This window comes from Spermophilus citellus, assembly GCF_964194105.1.
Source record: "Spermophilus citellus genome assembly, chromosome: X".
NCBI classification, from domain to species: Eukaryota; Metazoa; Chordata; class Mammalia; order Rodentia; family Sciuridae; genus Spermophilus; species Spermophilus citellus.
This window is the reverse complement of record NC_138190.1, coordinates 31,806,908-31,833,813: the sequence shown is the minus strand read 5'-3', so window position 1 is coordinate 31,833,813 and position 26,906 is coordinate 31,806,908. Positions and strand designations below refer to the sequence as shown.

Here is a 26,906-nt window from a genome sequence, read left to right as displayed (position 1 = left end):
CTCTGGCTCTAATAAACTTCATGAAGAATTTGATTAGTTTTCAAATCAAAAGCTAGTAAAAAGAACCAATACCCTCTGAGAATGCAGAAAAATTTGCCTGGATAAAAAAATTGTTTCAGAGACCCAAGTGCAGGGGTGCATGCCTGTAATCCCAGCAGTTTGGGAAGCTGAGGCAGGAGGATCGCAAGTTCAAAGCCAGCCTCAGCAACAGTGATGCACTAAGTAACTCAGTGAGACCCTGTCTCTACATAAAATACAAAATAGGGCTGGGTATGTGGCTCAGTGGTCAAGTGCCCCTGAGTTCAATCCCTCACATGTGGTTCAATCCTCAGCACCACATAAAAACAAACAAAATAAAGGTATTGTCCACCCAGAACTAAAAAAAAAAAAAAAAAAATTGTTTCAGGGAAAGTAACAAGGAACAGAATTGAAAGACTACTTGTCTAGTTACAGAAGTTTTGTGAGCCAGACCTGTGGTTCATGCCTGTAATCCCAGAGACTCAGAAAGCTCAGACAGAAGGATTGCAAATTCAAAGCCAGCCTCAGCAATTTAGGGATGCCCTAAGCAAGTTAGTGAGACTCTGTCTCAAAATAAAAATAACAAATAAAAAGGGTTGAGAATGTGGCTCAGTGGTTAAGTGTCCCTGGGTTCAATCCCTGGTACCAAAAAAGAAAGAAAGAAAAAGTCTTGTGAATTATGCTAATTTCATGTTTAAACAGTATCTTAAGAGGCCATTATGAAATTCTCATGTCTTCAGATGACACCAAGCACTTCTTGACACTAAAAAGCTTGGCTCATAGGAATATACCAGGAAGTGTCACAAAAATCATATGAATAGACAGGCAGCTGACCACAGCAAAATCGAACAAAAAAGCAAACAAACGAAAAGAGCAATAATACTGAAAAGTGGTAGACTGAGTGGAAATAATTAAAAGCACACAACCCAAGAGAGGAATCAGTGGATCATTATGGACTTTTCAGAGATATTAAATGCACTCATGTATATTGCAAAAGGGCAATGACATTCTAAATGCTTTTTAGAGAGGATGATAGAGTCCAATCAGCAAATATTATCTGCTTCTGTGAAGTCGTGCTCAAGATCCCTCTGTCAAGCTCTGCCTGACATCTCACCCTTGCTTGGCCTCTTCCCTTTCCCTATTGCTTTCTCTACTAGTTTTTGGTTTGTTGTGGTCGGTTTTTTTTTTTTTTTTTTGATTGTTTGTTTTTAAATGAATCACCTGCATACAAATCCTGAGTTCAAGGTCTATATGGGGGGAACCTAAGACAAAGATCTCATAAATCCTTTGACAGAACAGTTTATCACAACTGTAAGGGAGTTAGGAATCATTGCTATTTGATACTTGGCTGTTTGTTAATTTTCAATTTAAAGTCGTAGCAGAAACTGATGATCTATGTAATCAGCAACCCAGACTTGCACCTGGACTTACCTTAAGACAACTATTATCTCAATATCAGGGCCCACCATGAAACAGGGATGTGTTTTTGTCATCTGAAACCCAAAGAATATCTTTCCTGAATAGCAAAAACAGCAGAAAGTCCTGTCATCAATATGACAAATTGCTCCAAAAAAGTGTAGGTGGAGATAGAATGAGGATAGCAAAAAGTAAGAAAGCTCTATTTCTTTAAGGAACAACATGGATAAAATACTGGGCTTTTAAAAATGGTTGCAATGACAATGCAATGACAGAATTGACTGGATGGAAGGAAACTGGGTGCTTACACACACACAAAAAAATACATACTTCAAAGGAACATGCTGCCCTTGAAAACTTCTTTAAAAACCACTTCTGTTGAATATGGGCACACACCAGAGGGTTTCAGTTATAGTTTTTATAGAGATATAGCTGAAATTTATCTCTAAATTAAATTTGTGCAAACTAGATTATTTTATATACTGCAAGGAAGGGGTATGCATGCACAGTAAAAGCAATGAATACTGAATTTTTCCCATTTTACATTTTTAGGTGATGTTTATGGGGATTCATATTTTCATAGATGAGGGTTAATATAAAAATAAAAACACCATTAGCAGTTTTCCAAGTTGGTATCATGATACAGAAAATCAAGTCACCATGTTTATTTGAAATTAATTGAAGATGATTATAAATGTTTATTTTATATGTTATTTTTTCTTATGTATTTCACTGAAAACCATCATTGACAATTACTTTTAGATTTGACATAAAGAAGATATTTGTGCTGAGTAATAAACAAATATGATCCATAAGATGCATGATCGTAATTGAATCCATTTCTCCATTTTCTCAGATTGCAAGTTGCTCCCGATATCTTCCTACTATGTATGTATTTATTTATTTATTTAATTTTAAAATTTATTTTTTACTTATAGGTGGGCACAATGTCTTTATTTTACCTTCCGTGGTGCTGAGGATCAAAGCCAGTGCCTCATGCATGTTAGGCAAGCACTCTACCTCTAAGCCACAACCCCAGCCTTAATTTATTTTATTGTATTATTTGTTTTTGAGACAGTACCTTGCTAAATTGCCCAGGCAGGCCTCAAACTTACAATCCTCCTTCCTCAGCCTCTCAACTATCTGGGATTCTGCTACTCTTGTATCAATACAAGATATATGTTTCTTGGTCATATGATTGCCAAGAATAAAGGCTACATTTCCCAATTAAATATGCAAGCTCCCTTGCAAGTAAGTATGGCAACATTCTAGCCAACTTGATGTAAGTATCATCCTATATGAAACTTTCCAGAAACATCTTAAAGGGAAAAGAACATACCTTTTTTCCCTCTGTTCTTTGCCCATTTCCCTACCTATTGGAACAAGGACAAGATGACTAAAGCTGGAACAGCCACTTTGACCATAAGGTGTGTAGACAAAGACTTTCTCCTTGACCAAACTTTAGATAGATTTTCGGAATCCTCTTTTTAGTGAGGCCTTGTCCTGGGTCCCTGTATTTGGCCTGCATAACTGAGTTTTAACAAGAATCCTGCTAAGTAAATCTAGCAAGAATCCCCCCATCCTGGATGACTCCTCTTAGGAATTTTCTATCCATTGACCTGCTCATTCTGCTTTTGGTTATAAATTCCCAGCAGTCTCTGCTATATTTAAAGTTAAGTCCGATCTCTCTTCCCTACTGTGATAGTCTCAACAGTAGTAGTTCTGGATAAAAATCTTCCTTAAATAAGTTTCAATTTTTTAAAAAACTTAACCTATGTTGAAGATAGCAGGCAACCATTTTGAAGGATCCTGGGCTTCTGATTAGCATGGAGTTACCATTACCAGACCTGATTGCTTTCCTCATGACTTTATCCAGGTTTAAAAAAAAGGAAGAAAAGAAAGAAAGAAAGAAACTACTGTATTACTTAAGCTAATATTATTTTGATTTTTCTGACACAGCAAAACTTGTCCTAATTTCTACAATCATAAATGCATAAATGGTACACTATTACAGAAGTAAAGAATGCACCAAAAAAAAAAAAAGAATGCAAAGTTTGGTTGTGAATCAGTGGTAGAGCGCTTGCCTAGCACATGTGAGGCACTGGGTTCAATCCTCAACACCACATAAAAATAAATAAATAAAATAAAGGTATTGTGTCTATTTACAACTATAATTTTTTTTAAAAAAGTATGCAATGTTTGGCTTTAAAATACTAGTTATAGATAGAGTCTATCAAAAATGTCAATTATTTCTGTTTTACACAACAGTATATCAATTTGATTTGAATTTGTAGGAAAATGGGGACTTTAAGTGTGCAATTCAATAAGATACAATTTTGCTTCTGTTAAATTAAAAATTATCATTTCTATTCCCTCTGTCTTGCATATAGTAAGTGCTCAATGATTTTTTTCTGAGTCTTGGAAAATGAATTTCCCAACTATACAAGAAAGAAAGCTCATATAAATTAATACTGAAATGACACTGATATTCAATAGTAAATGGACAAAGGAAGTGAATAAAAACTCATGAAGGAAGAAATATAAATGACTAACAATCATTTAAAAACTCTGTAATCATATAAATGCCCCTTTATCAAATCAGATTTAAGTAATAAGACTGATATTATCAGAGGTATAATGTAACACTTAAGAGGAAACTGACATAACATTCTTGACACACAATTTCTCAATCTAAAGGAAACAAAATATGAATCAAAACATAATTAAGACAAAAGATTTAAGAATAAAGACATTCATGGAAACAAAACAGTTAAGCAAAACCTTGTATATCCATGTTCTTTATATATATATGTATGTATATCTAAAAGATTTCATAAAATAGCATAAGATTTTTATATATTTATATACATTACATAAAATAACATAAGAAAGATAAGACTGTTACTTTATGAAATCGTAGCTATCCAATAAAATGATACCAGGGATTGAACTCAGGGACACTCAACCATTGAGTCACATCCCCAGTCCTATTGTGTATTTTATTTAGAGAGAGGGATCACTGAGTTGCTTAGTGCCTCACTGTTGCTGAGGCTAGCTTTGAACTCGTGATCCTCCTGTCTCAGCCTCCCCAGCCGCTGGGACTACAGGTGTGCACCACTGTGATCGGCTCCAAAAAAATTTTTCATGATATGAAACCACTCATGAAATAATATCAAACAAAAACAAAGAATATAAAATTATATATATGCAGTATGGTTCCAATTACAAAAAAACTATGAATAAATACATAAAAGTGTTAGGAAGGAATTCAACACAGGTGAAGACTATCTCAGAGAAGAGGAAATCTATGTGAGGTTTAAAAGTTCAGGTTATATAATTTTCTGATTTTCTATAATAAGCCTATAACTTTTATGATGAAAATTTATCAGAAGATATTAAAAGTTTATTTAATTGGGTAGAGGTTTTAGGATATATAAAATTTGTAGACATTGATGTCCTTTTTGGATCCTAGTGCAGTTCTGGCCTGAGCATATAGCTTTTTGTTAGAGCGTTTGCCTAGCATGTGTGTAGCCCTGGGTTCCATCCCCAGCAGTGTAAAAAAAAATCCTTTGAGTCTGAGATTATGGCTCAGTGGTAGAGCGCTTGTCTTGCACGTGTGAGGCCCTGGGTTCGAGCCTCAGCACCACATAAAAATAAATAAACAAAATAAAGGTATTGTGTCCAACTACAACTAAAATTTTTTTTAAAAATCCTTTGGTGTTTAAAAAGTTTTATTAATTTTAGTTATTTGCATTAAATGTTCAATAGTTATGTTTAATTGCTCTGTAGTAAAATAATTGTAAGAAAAATTATTAAACACATGTCAGCCTAATCTTATTACTGATTAAAAGTGATTAAACAATAATTCTTAATTAATTTTGGTAATTTCTTATAATATTGCTATTAATATAAAATGATCACCTGCCTGAAATCTGCAATATAAGAAGTGACTTTTTAAAAATATTTTAGTTGTTAATGGATCTTTTATTTCTTTATTTCTTTATTTCTTTATTTATTTATTTATATGTAGTGCTGAGGATCAAACCCTTAGCCTCACACATGCCAGGCAAGTGTTCTACCACTGAGCTACAACTCCAGCCCCATGAAGTGACATTTTTATTAGTGAAAATTTTGCTTATATTATTTATTTAGAAATTAAATACCTATTTTCCCAACAATATAATTGATATTAGTTATTTCCTTATGAATTGATCTATATTTAGGTGGGCATGAATCTTGTTCACTCCCCCTCCCAGACTTAACATTTAGTCACATTCTAGATAACATAAGGTGGATCATTCTATGTTTTTGCAATTTATAGTAAAAAAAGAAGGGAAATTTACTGGCTATGAGTACAAGTTAACCCCTGCTGCCTACAGTCATGTCCTCTATGCCAATTCTGGCTACAGAAGAACAAAAAAGAAGGAAATGTATTAAAATGGGAATATGGGGGAAGAGTAAAAGATATTTAGAAATAGACTGTGTGTGTGTGTGTGTGTGTGTGTGTATGTGTACACAGAGATTTGAAAGATACAGATATTGACAGATTATTTCTATGTTTCTCTACAGTATATCTATATCTTTGAAATAATATAAATAATATTAGCATGAAATAATATAGACCTCTATAAAGACACACACATGTAGATATAGATACATAAATACATAAAATCTAGATAGGTATCAAACTTACTTAAGACTATTAGTGACATATAGTTTCAAACAAAACATGGCTGAGCAAGTATAAGTTGATTTATTTGGATAATCAAATAGTTGATATGTCTCCAAATATCAGATACTTGGGGCCCTGTGCCTATAGTAAGCACTAGAAGTAAAAATTACTTGGAGGAAAATGCTGCAAAAATCAAAATATAAGTTAGTTTCCTATATATATGTTTATACTGAAATTAGTAAGATCTTGGTAGGAAAACTCCCCAAAGTTTTAAATTCATTTAAGGCAGAGCTGAATTTTTTTGTTTCATTTACTCTGTGACTCATTAAGTGTTAGAGTTCTATTAGGGAACCAGTATGTTCATGCTGGGAATTTCTGTTAATCTATGAAGAAGCTTTGTGGCAATTCTATTAGGATTAAAACAAAATGTTTACCAAACTAGAAGTCTACTCCAATAGTTCTCCTGGTGTTTTATGGAGACAGTGGGTCTTTGGGTTTTTGAGAAGGTCAAACTAATTTTGTTCTTAGCAGCAGTGCGATAAGATTTGGAAAAACAAATAATTCCGCAGATCAAACGTTTGTGGAGTACTAACAGGATATTATTGTTTGGTACTTATTGCTCTCCTTGACTTCCAGGCTGAACTTATAATTCCTAGAATCACATCAAATCCATTTGAACCCAATCTTTAGCTTCTCTGCAGGATTCCAAATAGCCAATTTGAATATACTTTTGCCGTCTATTTCTCCTTCCTTCTCTTCCTCTAGGACTGAACTGAAGGAATCAACCACATTAAAGAAAAAACCATAAGGTGAATGCTAATTTCCAGACTGGGGTCTATGGTCTCTTGATGATGCTAAGCTTTGGCTTGCATAGTGGCCCATTTCTGTGAAACCAGCTGTGTAGAACAAAACAATAAACTTGTACTTGGGTTTTCCAACAGCATAAAGAATAGCAGAACTTGAAGAACTTTTGTTCCTTTTTATTGTTTGAAAAAAGTCATAGTAACTTTGGATAATGTCATACAGCTTATAGGTCAGAGCTGTCAGTAAATACCAAAATAAGGAAATGTTTTTCTGTTTTGTTTCATTTCTGTGACAGCTGTTGGAAAGACCATGGGCGGACATTCAAAAAGGCCTAAATACGTGTAAAACATCACAGCATAGAGAAAAGGGTGGTGATATGAATGAGACAACCTCAGCTGTGATGTTTCCCAGCTGGGTGAAAATTTGAACCTCTCAGCCGAGCGCAGTGGAGCATGCTTGAAATTCCTGTGGCTCCGCAGGCTGAGGCAGGAGGGTCGTGAGTTCAAAGCCAGCTTCAGCAATGGTGAGACACTAAGCAACTCAGTGATACCCTGTTTCTAAATAAAATACAAAAAAAAAGTAGTTCTGGGGATATGGCTCAATGGCCGAGTGCCTCTGAGTTCAATCCCTGATAACCGCCCTCCCCTCCAAAATTTTAATCTCTCAAATTTCAGTTGCCATAGCTATAGTACATTATAATAACATATACCTCCAGAACAATCTGGGGATTAAACAAGAATATATGTGCGAATTGAGTAATACATTCTCTGGTGCAAGGTAAGCATTGGATAGCTTACTATCTCTATTTTGGCCTCTCCTATCCCAACAAAGTTTGATAAATTTCTCAGAAATTCAAAGTGGCCCAAGAGTTCAATCTGAGCTCTGAAGCCAGGCTGTGAGGTTACAAATTGCAGTCCTAGCACTTACTAGGTAAAGTGACCTTGGACAAGTTAACTGCACATCAGCTTCCTCATCTGTAAATGGGACTATTCATAGTTCTTACATCATTATATGAATGAATTTATAATCTGTCTATTGCAGTTTTGCAGAATGTTCCTCTATTTCTTGGTATCTTCTAGACATCCAGATTCTTTAAAGACAATGAAACACATTTAAGCTGTATCAGGACATGTGCTACTACAGACTGGGTGAGGCATAATCTGGAGATGGTGGGACTTTGTGAAATGATCAAACCTTCCAGACAGGAGTGATAAACCCAGTCTAATTCCCTCTTAAGATTGGGAGCCATCTCACCACAAAGGCATGAAAAGTTAATTTTGGCTTTACTATAAATTACTGAAATTTGGGGCTGGGGATGTGGCTCAAGCGGTAGCGCGCTCGCCTGGCATGCGTGCGGCCCGGGTTCGATCCTCAGCACCACATACCAACAAAGATGTTGTGTCCACCGAGAACTAAAAATAAATATTAAAAAAAATTCTCTCTCTCTCTCTCTCCCCTCTCTCACTCTCTCTTTAAAAAAAAAAATTACTGAAATTTCTAAACTTGCTTGGAATGCCTGCCTGTGCCTTGAACTCACCCATGCCTGGCTCTCCCTGACCAGATAAAACCCTCTCTTGAAACTCTAATGGCCCTCATAAATTCTGATGTCAGGGCCAGGTAAAATATTAACTAGCCTTTGTGCTATTTTTGTCAAAATTTTGTTATGTGTAAGTTCTCAAACCCCCCCCCCCTTTGTGTAACTTTCTGTGCTTTTATAAAGCTGTGCTCCTAGAGAGCTGGGGGAGGATGTCTTCTGTTCCTGCGGTTTTTGGGAGAGACAGCTTGCTTTAATTGGATTTCAATTGGAGTCGGTGGTCTTTGCGTTGTGGTCTAACAAGGAGCAAATGTTCCATCTCTAAGAGCTGTTTATAGTCCAACTCCATTGAATTTCTTGGGCTAACCAAGCATGGTGGTGCATACCTGCAATCCCAGAAATTCCAGAGGCTAAGGAAGGAGGATCATGAATCTGAGACCAGCACAGCAACTTAGTGAGACTTGGTCTCAAAATAAAAAAAGAAAGGGCTAAGGATATAGCTCAGTGGTAAAGTTCCCTGGATTCAATCCCCACTACCTGCTGTCCCTAGAAAAGAATCTCTTGGACTATAGAGGTTCTGCTTCCCCCTTAAGTAGCTATCGGGGCTTTCTAATGTAGCCAGCTATTCCCAAGGCTAGATAGACCTACCAAGGTGTTGATGACAACAAAGTCAGCACACTGTTGTTTTTGTAAACAAACCTCTATTGGCATACAGCCATAGCAATTTGTTTACATATTTTCAATGGCTACTTTTATTCTACAATGTCAAAGTACTTGTAACACACAACATATGGCCTGTAGAGCCTAAGATATTTACTCTCAGGCCCTTAATGTAGAAAATTTGTTGACCTCCGGTCTACTCCATTAATAAATACATAAATAAATAAATACATGATCCACAAATACATGATAAAATAAATATATAATCTATAACTACAAACTTCTTTATAGATCCAATAAGCATGAAAATTGTGTCTCAGCTCATTTCCATTATTTCAACAATAAAAATAACCATTGGGGTTAGGGATGTAGCTTAGTGGTAGAGTATGGGCTTAGCATGTGCAAAGACCTGATTAGATCCCTAGAACCTGACTCCCCCTCCCAAAATAGCACTAGGCCTATAAAGGGTACTGCACAAATGTTGGTTAATTCTGACTCTTGGGGATTGTAGGATGCTTTTAACTGCATATAACAGAGAATCTGATTGAAATTGCTATAAATAATAAGGAAGCATATTATATGGTTTAAATAAGAATTTTAGAAATGTGATAGATTCTAGATGCTAACAAATAACCTGGCATGGTGGTGCACACCTGTAATCCCAGAAGCTTGGAAAATAAGGCAGGAGGATTGAGAATTCAAAGCCAGCCTTAGGATCTTAGTGAGGCCCTAAGCAACTCAGTGAGACACTGTCTCAAAACAAAAAAATAAAAAGGGCTGGAAGTGTGGCTCAGTGGTTGAGTGCCCCTGGGTTCAATCCCCAGTAACTACAACAAAACAATGCTAACTAATTATGACTAATTATTTAAAAAAAATCTTTTGCTGGAGCTGAGCAAAGCAAGTTTGAATAGGGAGGGAAAGTAGAAATGTATGCTGTAAAGCAATGAAGAGGGTCTGCCACCGAGTAAAGCCCAAGATTAGGTACCCAAGAGAATGTAAAGGTTGCTGTATTTTTGTGTGTGGTAGCCAAATGGAAATGACATCCCCTTAGAGAGAATAAAACCCACAAATGAACTGCTAAAGTGAATAGTTATTTATAAGCTGAAGAACTCCTAAATGAACCAATACCACAAAGTAAACATTGAATAGTATTTGTTTTTAGGTATAGGAGATCAAGTGCATTAAAAATGTGTTAATGAGAATTTTTGGAGTAGATACTATGAGTCATGTATATTTTATGTTAGTCTGAGTTCTTTCAGTTAGAAAAGTCTAGGATATGATACAATCAACAGTGATTTCTGTTTTGTACTCACAAACTGTCAGTATTTTTTTTCCATTTGCAATTACTATTGATAGCTCAATTTTCTTTGTAACAATTCTTCCCTCTTTCTTTGATGCATTAGAGCCATCAAGAAATCTGAGTGATTTGTTTTCCACAGAGAACATTTAAATTCTCTTATTCTCTAACAGTTAAACCCTGTGTCTAGTTGTCTCCTATGACTCCTTTCTGCTTGGTCTGAAGGAAAATAATGTATATTTGGATGAACCCAGAATATAATGGTAACGGGCAGGTGACTCCCTGCCAGCCCTTAGCCCTTATGCCTGGAGGTAATTATCAGGTTTGCTCTGTACCTTCTGGGTATGGAGTATCTTCATGAGCCTCCGGCAACCAGTCCCACCTCAAATAATATCACATTTCAGTGGTTTTGTTGACTGTGGATAACATCTGGGCATAAGGTCTAAAACATTAATTTGATACAATTTTTATATTTTTTCTTCTTCCATTTTTTTCATTTCAAAGGAAGATCTACTCAAATAAACACACAAACACATAATCAACCTATTCAAACTCCAATTTATTGACTAGTGGAGTAAGATTCTTCTTTGTAATCTTTATAATTCTTTAAAAAATTACTTGACTTCTATTTCATTCTGAAACTGATTAGCAGAATCTGAAAGCAATTTTGCACGTTATGGTAGAGAACTGAAATACAGCTGACCTATAATTATTTGACAATTTTGAAATCTTTTATTCATTTTGAAGTCAAGCTCAAATAATTCTTCAATTTGTATCTCATTCATAATTACATTACCTTCAACTTCCACAAGATATCAATGTATATCTTGGTAGCATGGTGGAAACGGTTTTTGAAATGGGGAGCATCAAAGTTTACTGCTGCAATAAAACATGTTACACACCTACATTCCTTGTGTTGATGGTTTGGGAGGATAAGAAGTAAAAAGGACTAAGTTCCCTGTCTGATCTGGCAAAGTTAGAGAAAGGAATAGCCACAAGTGGTGAGATGCAAGGATATATATATATATATATATATATATATATATATATATATATATATATAGAGAGAGAGAGAGAGAGAGAGAGAGAGAGAGAGAGGGAAATAGGAATGTAAAGCCAGTACTAGCTATAAAATTCACAAAAGTGTAAGAAAGCCAGAAGTAGTGGTTCACACTTGTAATTCCAGTGACTTTGGAGGCTGAGGCAGGAAGATTGTAAATTGAAGACCAACCTCGGCAACCTAGCAAGGCCCTAAGGATGTAGTGAGACTCTGTCTCAAAAAAGAAAAAGAAAACAAAAAATAGGGCTGGGGATGTGGATCAGTGGTTAAGTGACCCTGGATTCAATCTCCAGTGCCCCCCCCACAAAAAAAAAAGTGTAATAAAGGGACTATATGACAATAGTCCCTTTACTAATATATATATTTTCCTGCTAAGTATATGTGGCAACTTAACTGGGCCACTGAGTGCCCAGATATTTGATTAAACATTGTTTCTGCATATTTCTTGTTGCAGTGTTTCTGGATGAGATTAACAGTAGACTAGATAAAGTATATTGCCCTCCCCAGTATAAGTGACCTTCAACTGATCTAGTAAAGAGCTGAATAGAATAAAAGGCTGAGTAATAAAGAATTCTCTTTCTCTTCTTGACAATCAAGCTGGGAGATCAGTTTTCTCTTGCATTTGGCCTTCAGACTTGGACCGGAATTTACACCATTGGCTTTCATAGTTCTCAGGCCTGTGGACTTGGATTGAAACTATGCCATTTTTTTTTCCTGGAACTGGACTTCTCAACCTCCACAATCACATGAGTCAATTCCTTATAATGAATACCTTTACCTGTCCATGTATCTCTCCATTCTTCTATCTATCTATCTACATTCTATTGGTTCTGTTTCTCTGGAGAGTCCTGACTAATAGAATCCCCAAGACAGTGTGTTCTATGCTAACCTCTGGGTTCTGCATCTAGTTTGTGCTTATTTTCTTTAGTTTGTTACATATCTGTCTTCCCCTGTAAGCTTCTATATTGGGCACCTTCCTGTTTTGGGTGCCATGAAGTATTCTGCTAGCCTGGTGAAGCTTAAGGACCCTGATCTCAGAATCATGCTTTTGTCTGTATATTATACAATACACAGGTTTACAAAGAAACTTAATTATATTGAAATGCAGTATTAAAATATTAAAAAATAAATTGGAGCTGAGAATATGGCTCAGTGTTTGCCGAGCACTTGCCTAGAATGTGTAAGGCCCTGGATTCCATTCCTAAGAGTGGAAAAAAAAAAGAAAAAAAATTAAATTAAATTGATCTACAATAATAGGTACTTAATTTTCATATTAAATATGAAAAATCCTCTGGAAGACTTAATAATTGCCATAATTTTGTAGTAGTGATGAACATAAATGATATTTTGAAGTATTTGTTACATCATCAATGTGATATGTTAATTTCTACGACCTCTCCTGGTGACAAAGTCAGAGATACAGTTAATATTACTGTGGTGTTCTGCCTACATTCATAACTGAATGACATGCTGAATTTCACTTAAGGCTGATAAAGATAAGGGTATAGTTTTCCTCCAATTGAATATTACAGAATCTCTGGATTCTATAGCAGAATACCCCGAGGAGTCTTCTGTTCTTTTATATCAATCTGCTCTTCTCTCAAGAGTCCAACATGGACCAGTAGAAAGCAGGTGATACAAAAGTATTTGCAGAGTTTCACTATCATGCAGATATATTGGGTCCAAATTAAGCTGCACTGAGTGGATTTAGGTTGCATTTAAACTTACAATAAAAAAGAGGAAGAGGGGTGTGGATGTGGCTCAAGCGGTAGCGCGCTTGTCTGGCATGCGTGCAGCCCAGGTTCGATCCTCACACCACATACAAACAAAGATGTTGTGCCCGCCGAAAACTAAAAAAAAAAATAAATATTTAAAAAAATTCTTTCTCTCTCTCTCTCTCTCAAAAAAAAAAAAAAAAGGAAAAATCAGAGAAGGATAAAGGGTAAAAAAAAAAAAAGCAGAAAATAATACTATCTGACCAAGGTGCTTAAATGTAGTGCCTCATTTCTTGTTTTGCCAGTATGTAAACCCTAATGACTATGATAAAAATTGCTGGGAACATCTTAATTTATAAATAAAATAAACCAAAAATCCTCATTTTTAATGTTACCCCCAGACTTATTATATGTATATTTCCCTTAAAACTAACTTTGTTAAATAGCAATATCTTTAGTAATAGAAGCTTTACAGTCTTTTGGGCTGGATCTTCCAGAAGTAATTCTGAGATGTACACTTGTGTACAAGTGACTTCTGAAGTACTCTCAGAGAAATCTGTAAGGGAGAAGGGGACGCAGGGGAGAGTTGCCTGTCACTTGTGGCTCTAAGGGAAACTCCAGTCACTTAAAGACAACTGATTTAATCCTAAAGCCAACCTTATAAGGTAACTACTATTATTATTTCTATTTTGTCAGATGGGGAAATAGATTTATCTATGGAAGCTTCTTGTCTAAAGTAATCGAAAGATTCCACGATGCATCTAAGATTTGAATTCTGGATGTGCGATTCAACAGCATGTACTCTAAACATCTTGCCACCCACTTTGGGATGACTTCTCAATACATGAGGCCATTAAGGGTGGCTGAGTCTGAGTCACCCAGCCTAAGCTCCTGTCTTGAGAGCTCAGACCAAAATGAGACAACATATCTAATGCAGTTATACAGGACACTCAATAAATATTAGACACTGTTATTATTAAAGAAGGGGAAAAACATAGCTTTAAAACACCTATTTTCTATAAAAGTGTCTCTTGGATCTATAGAAGCCTTTTTTCTGCTACTCTCAAAAGTTTTGAAAAATCCAGGAAATTAGTGATGGTATTCTTGACAGCTCTGTTGTAAATTACACAATTGGCTTTATTCATTTATAGTTGGTAAGAAGACAAGGAAAAAATAAAATGGGAAAAGAGAAGAGGGAGTATAATAGATTATTTCAAAAAGTTATTGGAATGACAGTAACAAATATTCTGAATAAAATCCTATTTGTTATATTTCAATGCTTCCTGGGATCTGGTATTAAATTATTTCTTCCTAGGGAATGATTTTTAATTTCCCTGAGAATGTCACCAATAAGTTAATACATCATCCCCCATAAACAATGTCACTTTCTGCAGTGCATTACACAATTTATTAACTTTTGCAACTAGACTACACTAATGCCAAAAATACAATTCCTGATTTCTTTACAATAATTAACTGCAGTTGAATTCTAGGCCTCGAAAAAGGACACTAATTTTAATCAAAATCTTTGGTTTCTATAAGATTGGTTGAATATCTTGGAAAAGTAGAAATGAACTCTCTGTACTTTTAACTATGAAATAAATATCAAGTCAAGAATATTTTGATGTAGTTACAATTCTAAGGATCCTACTTGCTTCAGGCATAGTGAATATTTTTGTAACATGTGAAGATAATTTTATGACAAGTTTTATCCTCAAGTAAAATAAGTTTCATGAGCTGGGGGTGCAGCTCAGTGACAGAGTATATGTTTATCATGCTTATCATGCACAAGGCTCTGGATTCAATCCTCAGCACCAGAAAATAAAATAATAAATATAAGACTCAGATTATTATTTGGGGAGCCACAAAAGACCAAAAAAAGTACACCATGCACAGTTGGCAGTTATTGAAGAGGGAATTTCTTTATATTGATTTTTTATGTATAACCTCTCTTCCGGGGTGAGGCGTAATAACCAGTACAGGCAGCAACCTATGACAATGGGTATTGCAACTAATCATAATGATGATATGACAATTCAGAGCAGATGATGCAACCAATCAGAGTGGATGCTGGCTGACACACAGGTGAGGTCATACCTGGGAAACCAACTAAATATCATCCCTGCCTAAAATGTATGTGAAACCCAACTGTATTCATATTGCTCAACTCCATTCACATAGAAACTTATGTCAATAAATTCAACTGACTCGGTAGTTACCATGGGAACTTTTCACTATCCAGATCCCTTTCTTCTTCTCCCAGGTGTGGGTAAAGGCAAAGTTCCAATAAGACTGACCTGAGAAAGGCATTACAAATAAATAATAACTCATGTTTATTGAATACTCAGGTATCAAGCATTGCATGTGTATCATCTTTCTTGATAATTACTTTTCTTCAATAATCCTGTGAGGTACTATTCTTTTTTTGGTACCAGGGATTGAATCCAGAGGCACTGAGCTACATCTCCATCCCTATTTTGTATTTTATTTAGAAACAGGGTCTCACTGAGTTGCTTAGGGCCTCGCCATTGCTGAGGCTGGCTTTAAACTCATGATCCTCCTATCTCAGTCTCCCGAGCTGCTGGAATTACAGGTATGCACCACCACGCTTGACTTATTATCTTTGTTTTACTGATGAGAAAGCAAGGCATGAAGAAATTGAGTAATGTGTTTTCAGCTTTCTGTTACTATAACAAAATATCTGAAATAATCAACTTAAAAGCAGAAAAGGTTTATTTTGGCTCATGGTTTCCACCCATGGTGGCTTGGTCCAGTTGCTTTTGGGCTTTGACAAGGTAATACACACAGTGGGTGCATGTGGCATAGGATGCCTATTTACCTCATGGTGACCAGAAAGCAAAAGATAGTGAAGGCATCGGTAAATTCCTTAAGACATATGAACTACCCAGATTGAGTCAGGAAGATATAAACAACCTAAACAGACCAATATCAAGTGAGGAAATAGAAGAAGCCATCAAAAGACTACCAACCAAGAAAAGCCCAGGACCGGATGGATATACAGCAGAGTTTTACAAGAATTTTAAAGAAGAACTAATACCAATACTCCACAATCTATTTCAGAAGATAGAAAAAGAGGGAGAACTTCCAAATTCATTCTATGAGGCCAATATCACCCTGATCCCCAAACCAGATAAAGACACCTCAAAGAAAGAAAACTACAGACCAATATCCCTAATGAATTTAAATGCAAAAATCCTCAATAAAATTCTGGCAAATCGTATACAAAAACATATCAAAAAGATCGTGCACCATGATCAAGTAGGATTCATCCCTGGGATGCAAGGCTGGTTCAATATACGGAAATGAATAAATGTTATTCACCACATCAATAGACTTAAAGATAAGAACCATATGGTCATCTCAATAGATGCAGAAAAAGCATTCGACAAAGTACAGCATCCTTTTATGTTCAAAACATTAGAAAAACTAGGGATAACAGGAACTTACCTCAACATTATAAAAGCTATATATGCTAAGCCTCAGGCTAGCATCATTCTAAATGGAGAAAAATTGAAGGCCTTCCCTCTAAAATCTGGAACAAGACAGGGATGCCCTCTATCACCACTTCTATTCAATATAGTTCTCGAAATACTGGCCAGAGCAATTAGACAGACAAAAGAAATTAAAGGCATTAAGATAGGAAAAGAAGAACTTAAATTATCACTATTTGTGGATGATATGATCCTATACCTAGAAGACCCAAAAGGGTCTACAGAGAAACTACTAGAACTAATAAATGAATTCAGCAAAGTGGCAGGATATAAAATCAACACACATAAATCAAAGGCATTTCTGTATATCAGCGACAAAACTTCTGAAACGGAAATGAGGAAAAACACTCCATTCACAATATCCTCAAAAAAATAAAATACTTGGGAATCAACCTAACAAAAGAGGTGAAAGATTTATACAATGAAAACTACAGAACCCTAAAGAGAGAAGTAGAAGAAGATCTTAGAAGATGGAAAAATATACCCTGTTCATGGATAGGCAGAACTAACATCATCAAAATGGCGATATTACCAAAAGTTCTCTATAGGTTCAATGCAATGCCAATCAAAATCCCAACGGCATTTCTTATAGAAATAGGTAAAGCAATCATGAAATTCATATGGAAAAATAAAAGACCCAGAATCGCAAAAGCAATTCTAAGCAGTAAGTGTGAATCAGGAGGTGTAGCGATACCAGATTTCAAACTGTACTACAGAGCAAGAGTAACAAAAACAGCATGGTACTGGTACCAAAACAGGCGGGTGGACCAATGGTATAGAATAGAGGACACAGAAACCAATCCACAAAATTACAACGATCTTATATTTGATAAAGGTGCTAAAAGCATGCAATGGAGGAAGGATAGCATCTTCAACAAATGGTGTTGGGAAAACTGGAAATCCATATGCAACAAAATGAAACTGAATCCCTTTCTCTCGCCATGCACAAAAGTTAACTCAAAATGGATCAAGGAGCTTGATATCAAATCAGAGACTCTGCGTCTGATAGAAGAAAAAGTTGGCTCCGATCTACATATTGTGGAGTCCGGCTCCAAATTCCTTAATAGGACACCCATAGCACAAGAGTTAATAACAAGAATCAACAAATGGGACTTACTTAAACTAAAAAGTTTTTTTCTCAGCAAGAGAAACAATAAGAGAGGTAAACAGGGAGCCTACATTATGGGTACAAATTTTTATTCCTCACACTTCAGATAGAGCCCTAATATCCAGAATGTACAAAGAACTCAAAAAATTAAACAATAAGAAAACAAATAACCCAATCAATAAATGGGCCAAAGACCTGAACAGACACTTCTCAGAGGAGGACATACAATCAATCAACAAGTACATGAAAAAATGCTCACCATCTCTAGCAGTCAGAGAAATGCAAATCAAAACCACCCTAAGATACCATCTCACTCCAGTAAGATTGGCAGCCATTATGAAGTCCAACAACAACAAGTGCTGGCGAGGATGTGGGGAAAAGGGTACACTTGTACATTGCTGGTGGGACTGCAAATTGGTGTGGCCAATTTGAAAAGCAGTATGGAGATTCCTGGGAAAGCTGGGAATGGAACCACCATTTGACCCAGCTATTGCCCTTCTCGGACTATTCCCTGAAGACATTAAAAGAGCGTACTACAGGGATACTGCCACATCGATGTTCATAGCAGCACAATTCACAATAGCTAGACTGTGGAACCAACCCAGATGCCCTTCAATAGATGAATAGATAAAAAAAATGTGGCATTTATACACAATGGAGTACTACGCAGAACTAAAAAATGACAAAATCATGGAATTTGCAGGGAAATGGATGGCACTAGAGAAGATTATGCTAAGTGAAGCTAGCCAATCCCTAAAAAACAAATGCCAAATGTCTTCTTTGATATAATGAGAGCAACTAAGAACAGAGCAGGGAGGAAGAGCAGGAGGAAAAGATTAACATTAAACAGAGACATGAGGTGGGAGGGAAAGGGAGAGAAAAGGGAAACTGCATGGAAATGAAGGGAGACCCTCAATGTTATATAAAATTACATATAAGAGGTTGTGAGGGGAATGGGGAAAAAAACAAGGAGAGAAATGAATTACAGTAGATGGGGTAGAGAGAGAAGATGGGAGGGGAGGGAAGGGAGGATAGTAGAGGATAGGAAAGGTAGCAGAATACAACAGTTACTAATTGGGCAGCATGTAAAAATGTGGATGTGTAACTGATGTGATTCTGCAATCTTTGTAATATTTTGAACAACCAATAAAATAAAGTGAGGTAGAAAAAAAAAGAAAGAAAAAAAGAGATTGGTGTCCCACAATCCCCTTTGTGGGCACAACCCCAGTGACCTAAGTCCTCCCACTAGGCTGTATCTCTCTCTCTTTTTTAAAATTTTTTTTTTATTGGTTGTTCACAACATTACAAAGCTCTTGACATATCATATTTCATACATTAGATTGAAGTGGGTTATGAACCCCCAATTTTACCTCAAATACAGATTGCAGAATCACATTGGTTACACATCACATTTTTACATACTGCCATATTAGTGACTGTTGTATTCTGCTACCTTTCCTATCCCCTACTATCCTCCCTTCCCTCCCCTCCCATCTTCTCTCTCTACCCCATCTACTGTAATTCATTTCTCTCCTTGTTTATTTTTCTTTTTTTTTAATTTTTAAAAATTTATTTATTTATTCTAATTTGTTATACATGACATCAGAATGTATTTCAATTCATAGTGCACATATACAGCATAATTTTTCATGTCTCTGGTTGTACACAAAGTAGATTCATACCATTTGTGACTTCATACATGTACTTGGGGTAATGATGTCCATCTCATTCCACCATATTTCCTACCCCTATGTCCCCTTCCTTTCCCCTCCCTCCCCTTTGCCCTATCTAAAGTTCCTCCATTCCTCCCATGCTTCCCCACCATCCCCATTATGTATCAGCATCCTCATATCAGAGAAAACATTCGGCCTTTGGTTTTTGGGGATTGGCTTACTTTACTTAGCATTATATTCTTCAACTCCATCCATTTACCTGCAAATACCATAATTTCATTCTTCTTTAGGGCAGAGTAGTAGTCTATCGTGTATATACACCACAGTTTCTTTATCCATTCATCTGTTGAAGATAGGCCCCATCTCTTATAGTTTCTAACACCTCTCATGAGCACCAAGCTGGGGACCATGACATTTACATATAGGCCTTTGAGGAATAGTCAAGATCCAAATCATAGCAAATAACTTGCTCAAAGTCACACAACAAATACACACCAGGGTTGTTAAACAAACTTGAGTATCTTTCTTCTTAGATATTAGTCATGATGTTGTTAGCAAATGAGCACTCTCATTAACATCATATGATTCAATGGAGTTCATGTTCCTATTTTACTAAATGCTGAAATAACGAAGATGTTTTCTAATATTTGGTCCACTATTGGGAACCCATAACGTCCCTGACAAACATCTGTCTCCAATGCGGTCATGCTTATCTTATTTCTGATTTAAATTGCATCAAACAGGAAACAGTCAAGGAGGGAGGAAATGATAAAAGGGTCTTACCTTATTCTCTTGTCCTCCACTTTTTTCAAATATTCATCTCTCTTTAGGACTCCCAGGATCATTTCCTTCTCATGATCTAATAAGAATGACAGATTGATCAATTCCGAATTCTTAGACATGATATTTCAGTGGCAGCTGTGAGTAGGACTCACTGGTTGAATCTTCCAGAGGGTGAAATGATGTGGACGATTGCTGAGGTTCCCCCTGGCCAACTCAGAGTCACTCGGCTCAAGTTTGGTGAAAGTAGTTTTTATAAAGTCTCTGCAGAATTGCTGATGGTGGCTAGATAGTCTTCCACGATACACAGAAAACAGACTCTACTGGAATTGTGTTCCAAGAAAGTCATTATTGTTTTAACTAAAAAAAAAGAAAAATTTTCCAAAGTTTTACTGTGATGTGTAGTCAGACAGCGGCTGAATTTCACTAATGATGCTCAACTTGGGTTCTTCAGAAAGCTGCAAAGCAGGAATCAGATCCCCTGGGACAGAATGATTAAAATACTGAAAAGGTGGAAGAAACAAAAGAGAAAAATTAATTAGGCAGTTTTCCCCACAGCACTTGTAAAATGACATAATTTTTGAAATACCAATGTACCTAACACAAACAACATTTTTAAAATCAGAAAACATGCATTTATTAAATACTTATTTCATGTTTTGTTTTTTAAACCACAAAATGGCATTGAGTTGATTCCAGGCCCTCCATGCAAATTCAGTTTCTTCTATTATAATTGGCTTCCTCTGACAGACAGATCCCATCATCACTCTTGCAGCTGTATTGGGTCACCACTTTGGGACATTAAATGCACATACTGGATGGTCCACAACAGGTCAGGACCCTTTAAGCAGCTCCCTCCTTCTCCCGCCTGCCCAAACTAGGGCCATAGGCATAAAAAGCACAACTGGTGAAACAAGTATGAATGCATACTATGTATCAATCTAAATATATCTCACAAACAATGAATGAAAATGCTTCAGTTACAGAAGAATTCATGCAGAATGACTGCAATATGAAGGCTATATCTTGTATCTTTTATTTTATTTTATTTAGAACTACATACATTAGTAGTATAAATATAGGTAAATTCAGGGGAAATTCAAGATCCTGATTACTTTCATATAATCACAGAGGAGAACACAGGGCCTTCCCCTATACTGGGTAATGTTTTACTCATAAGAAGGGCTTTATTTCTCATGATTTATGCAGTTGTTTGTGAATTATCACAAATATGTAATATATATATATCTCCCCGCTCATTTGCAGTTTCAATTACCTGAAGTCAACTTCAGTCTGAAAATATAAAAAATTCCAAAAGCAAGCAATTCTGAAGTTTTAAATCGTGTGCCATTTTGAGTAGAGTGATGACATTTTGTGCCATCCCATTCTGTCCTGCTCAGGATGTGGCTTCTCCCTTTGTTCAGTGTATTCATACTGTATATACTACCTGCCCATTACTCACTTAATAGCCATCTTGTTAATCCATATTGCAGTATTTATGTTCAAGTAATGATTATTGATAATGGCCTCATGGTGCAAAAATAGTGATACAAATGAAGCTTAAAACATATGTTTTAAGAAGGCATAAGACATAGGTCATAAAACATAGAAGGACAAATTAAATATGGTACTATGTGGTAGACAGGAAAAAAAAACTTAGTGTATATATGGTTCATTACTATCTTCAGTTTCAGGCATCCATTATGGACGTCTTTGGATGCTATATGGGGGCAACTACTGAACTACAAAATAGATGTTTTAAAACTACCCCCTTGTGAACATAAGAAGCTTGCCAGGCCCTGTCTCTCATCACTAACTTTTGAGCACATTTTATTGATTTGGATTCTCTCTGTACAATTCGTCAATGATGATGACTCCTAGGGTGATCTGTTGGATTTTGTGATTGAACATCATCCCAACATACTATCCCTTAGTCTCTCCTCAGGTCTATGAACTACGATCTACATGCAAGTTATACATGGTTTGCTTGGCTCTTGCCAGACTTGCAGACATAGCCACTCAAAGACTGCTCTGGGGCTTTGCAATAGCCATAAGATCAGGATGACCTCAAAATCTCAGAACAACTGAAAGGACAAGTTCGAATCCAGAGCCTTCCCAAATTTCCAATCCCCTGTTTATTGTATACAGTAAGCACCAAACCAAAATGTTGTTGAAATGACTCAAAATTGAACTGTTTCCTACAGACCAAGAGGTAGCCACCTCTGAGGAAATTGCCCAAGTCGTTGCAGACTGTCTGGATTTACTCTAAATCTTTCTTCCATATCTAAAGCCTTAGAGGCATCAGGGAACAGAGGGACCCAAGATTGAAACAAACAGGAAGAAGCAAGGTTAAGAGCAAAAGGGGCACTTCAGAAAATTTAATGGTTTGGATTGTGCATCACTGTCAACTGCTGTCTCCTCACATAAAGAACATGATTGATTCTTTCCATTCTTTGTGTGTCTCTTTGATTTTATGCTGACATGGAAAAAATAATTGGAAACTCAGTCAATGAATATATTATCATTACAGCCAGATTTACTTAAGAAATATTTTATGTCTGAAATATCAGATTTAGAAGGTCCTACATGAGTGCTCTACAGAATCATATTTAGCAATTATTCAAGGAGTGGAGAGCTATAAAAAAATGTTTGAATGATGCTAATTGTTATCCCTGCCTTTGGCTGTAAAATCTAGTCTTTGTTCTAAAAATCCAAAGGACTGCCCTGTGAGGGGAATAGAGGAAGGGAAGCACATACAGATGACAGAGAAGATGGAAAGAATATAAGAAATAAAATTGTCCTCTGAGAGTTCAATTAGTTAAGCTCTGAATGTATCTGTATGAATAGGCTAATGGGTTTGTAAATGAGTGGCCAAGATCAGAAATAGCCAAAACTTTATCAAGAAAATCAGGATGTTTCCTCCAGAAGGCAGGGTTGGACTGTGATTGTAATTCAGTAAGATGGAATCTATTTGATGATAATACAGTCCTTTAAAAGAAACATGGGATGGGGGAGAAGAGACAGTGAGCTTGGACCTAGTTAAAGAAGATCTAAGGAGCTAGATGCTGATGGTGTACATATGGACTGTAACCAGGGAAGAAATTTCCAGGTCTCTAAAGGGAAACAGCTTGTTTGTACTCTATAACACATGTTCTATGTTGGGTGATGAAACAAATCACTGTCTGACAAATCTTCATACTATTAATCACTCAAATCATACAATGAAGTCCTCTTGCTCAAACTTCATTTCCTTCTAGAAACTCCTCACTGTAAGTTGGTTTTCCATAGAGTTCTCGCTCCAGGAATGAATATTCTGGTTCTGCCTACAGGGAACTCTATGCTTGGTTTAGTTTTAGTCCATGTCTCACCTGTTCATTGTGTGCCAACCAAATCAAATTTCTGAGCCTTTGCACTGAGAACCAGAATTTCAGAATCTGGGCTGAATGAATTTATGTAAGTATGAAGCATCTTTGTGTGTGGTGTTGGGGTTGGGGGTGGGGTCTCAGGGATTGAACCAGGAGCACTCAACCACTAAGCCACATCTCCAGCCCTATTTTGTATTTTATTTGGAGACAGGTCTCACTGAGTTGTTTAGTACCTCACTGTTGCTGAGGCTGCCTTTGAACTCGTGATCCTCCTGCCTCAGCCTTCTGGGCTGCTGGGATTACAGGCGTGCACCACCATGCCAGCTAGTATATAGCATCTTTTGATTCCTCTTTTCGGGTAGTTCATAGGCCCAGTTGAACAACCCTTTACCCACTACATACTTCAAATAAGTGAAAAACAAAATGAATAGTTGATCCTAATTTTTTAAGTTAAATGTGCACAGTAAATACTAGTCAGATTAGGAGAGAGAAATTCATTTTATTTTATTCTTCATTTCCTTACCTAAATGGCTCTGTTTAAACATTTCACATGTGGATTCTGTTCTGTGGTCAGTAACTGCTGAAATGGGCTAATCTGTTTGGAAAGATGACATGACTTGTATGTCATTCAGCTGCCTTTGGGCATTGATAGCTTTTGTAGGTCATTAACTCTCCTGATCATCAAAAACAATGCCATAATACAAACATTCTAACAGTATCACACAAGGATATAAATTCTAAAAAAGCATCTATTTTGAGTAACACACTTAAAAATGATAGAGGTTGATATTTGAGTCAAAAGAAAGGGTATATCTTAAAATTTCTCTTTACTGTGTACTTGAAATTGAGCTTTAAAAACAGAATATTTATGGGTGTGCTCTTAGAATGAAATTAATAATAATAATTTAAAAGCTGGGGATATAGCTCAATGATAGAGTGCTTGCCTACCATGCATGAGGCCCTGGGTTTTATCCCCAGTAAGGAAAAAAAAAGTTAATTTGCTTTTTGCCTATTACTATGTGACAACACAATTAGATGGATTTCCAACATTCTTAGAGGGATGTTTGGAAGAAAAGCTAAATAACATATGCACAATTCACTTGAGGGTGTCTTTCAAAAAGAAAAAGCAGTCATCCTGCAGGGAAACTATAACTAGAGTATCAGTACATATGACTGTCAAAAGTAGGAACTATCATAAAGATAAAGATGCTGTAGGGAGAGAAAAAAATAGTACTTTTACTACAAAAGACTCAAGGGCAGATGCTATGGAATTGCAGGCATTCTTTTTCAATAGAACAATTTCTTCTCGCTGAGCCACTCTACGGTATATTATGTGGGAGTGTAGTAGCTGAGGTTTTTTTTTTTTTTTCAAATTTCACATGGAATTGATTCTCCAAACAATAAGAAGGCCAATTAACAGTACCATAAACTTTATATTGATGCTTCAAGATTTGCATTCTCAGAAGATTCTACAATAACAGCTAATACTAACATGGCTCAACTAACCTTTATGATCCCACTTCATGAAATACTATCTCCATTATACAGATGAGAAAACTGAAGCATAGAGAAGTTAAATAACTTGTCCATAGTCAACCAGTTAGTAAGTAACTTAGAGTAGTCTGGTTTCAGGGATCTTATTTATAACCATCATATTTTCTGCATCTTAGTGCCGCCATGGAATAAAATTAGTCCACAAGATGCTATTAAATATTTTATGGAATTTCAAAAAATTCTATAGTCTGACATTAATTCATATGAATGCACTAATGTTCACTGTGAACTTTTACTGAATCCTTAGTTTGGAAAAAGATATTTAATATTATTAGTTTATATCTTGGCATCAGGTATTTTGATAATTTTAAAGTGAAGACTATTTTTAGTTTTAAAATATTGGTTAGGAGAAAACCTAAATAACAAATCCAAGAGAGGAAGTTTTGAAAGAAAAATTAGAAGATGCACTTACATTTTGAGATAATTACCAAAGAGTGGAAATTTTGATGTAGTTTCAAGTTACAGCAATATGATGGAGTAATTTAGATGAAGTACATAAAACACACCTGAAGTGTAAAACATTTCAGTTATATTATTAGTTGAAAATAGGAAGATAATTAGGTTTTTAAATGCATGTATGTTTAATGCAACAGATATGTGCATATGTAATACATGTAGATACACAGGAAAAGGCAAAGCATGATGCATACTGGCTTGTGAATCACGTTGCATCCAGAGATTGGAGGGGTTTGAGAAGGGATGAAAAAAAAAAGACATTTCTACATTGTTCATTATTTTGAACATGTTCCTATAATTTTATATCATTTATGAGTTTAAAAAATGTTAAGAAGCAATAAGGTGTAGTGGTAGTCTGGAGTTAGAAACAAGAGAAGCAGAAGCGAAAAAATAATTTTAAGAATTTGATCCTAGAAGGACACAGGTGACATTATAGCAATAGGGAAATGGGAGGTAGGGGCAATATGCTGGTTTGAGTGGGCAATAACGGGCTTGGGTTTTAGACATACTGTGAATTATGTGACACCCTAGTTCTCATAGTATTCTGTCTCAATTCTTGTTCTTCCATATAGGATTTCTGTTTTTTTTTTTTTTTTTTTTTTTTTTTTTTTTTTTTTGGTCACTGTGACCAAAATACCTGACAAGTGCAACTTAGAAGAGGAAAAGTTTATTTGGGCTCATGGTCTGGGAGGTTTGGCCCATGATCAGCCAGCTCCATTGCTTTGGGCCTCAGGTAATGCAGAACATCATGGCAGAAGGGTCAAACAGTGGAAAGCTGATCTGTTCATGGTCACCAGGGAGCAGTGAAATAGAGGAGAGGGGGACAAGGAAGATGCACCCTTCTAGGCCATATACCCGGTGACCCACCTTTTCCAGCCATGCCCCACCTGCCTATGGTTATCATTCAGTCAGTCCATGCGCACTAGGATGGATTGATGAGGTTACAGCTCTCAAAATCTCATCATTTTACCTTTGAACATCCATGCATGGACACGGAAGCTTTTGGGGGGACACCTCATATCCAAACCATAGCAGGATTCATCAAAAACACAAATTTGATAATTGTCACTCTCATACTGCAAACTCTTCAATGTGTCAATGTCTCGCATCCCCCCTTTTATTTTCAGTGCTGGAGATTGAATCCAGGGGTGTTCTACCTCTGAGCCATATCCCCAGCCATTTTTTTTTTATTTTGAGATAAGGTCTCACTAAGATGCTAAGGTAGACCTCCAACTTGAGATTCTCTTGCCTCAGCCTTCCAAATGCTAGGATTATAGGTGTG

At 36.2% G+C, this 26,906-nt stretch overlaps 1 protein-coding gene across 2 annotated transcripts in view; it reads right to left on the bottom strand.

Moving 5' to 3' along the window:
- The window catches only part of SYTL5 (synaptotagmin like 5), a gene marked incomplete at both ends in the record, with an annotated part of 121,102 nt that extends 100,731 nt beyond the window's left edge, over positions 1–20,371 (bottom strand). For both annotated transcript variants that reach the window (XM_081277015.1, XM_081277016.1), the window contains one exon: positions 20,253–20,371. In XM_081277015.1, coding sequence (XP_081133141.1) covers positions 20,253–20,371 — 119 coding nt within the window. The remainder of the gene's footprint in view (positions 1–20,252) is intronic.
- Positions 20,372–26,906: the final 6,535 nt, after the last annotated feature.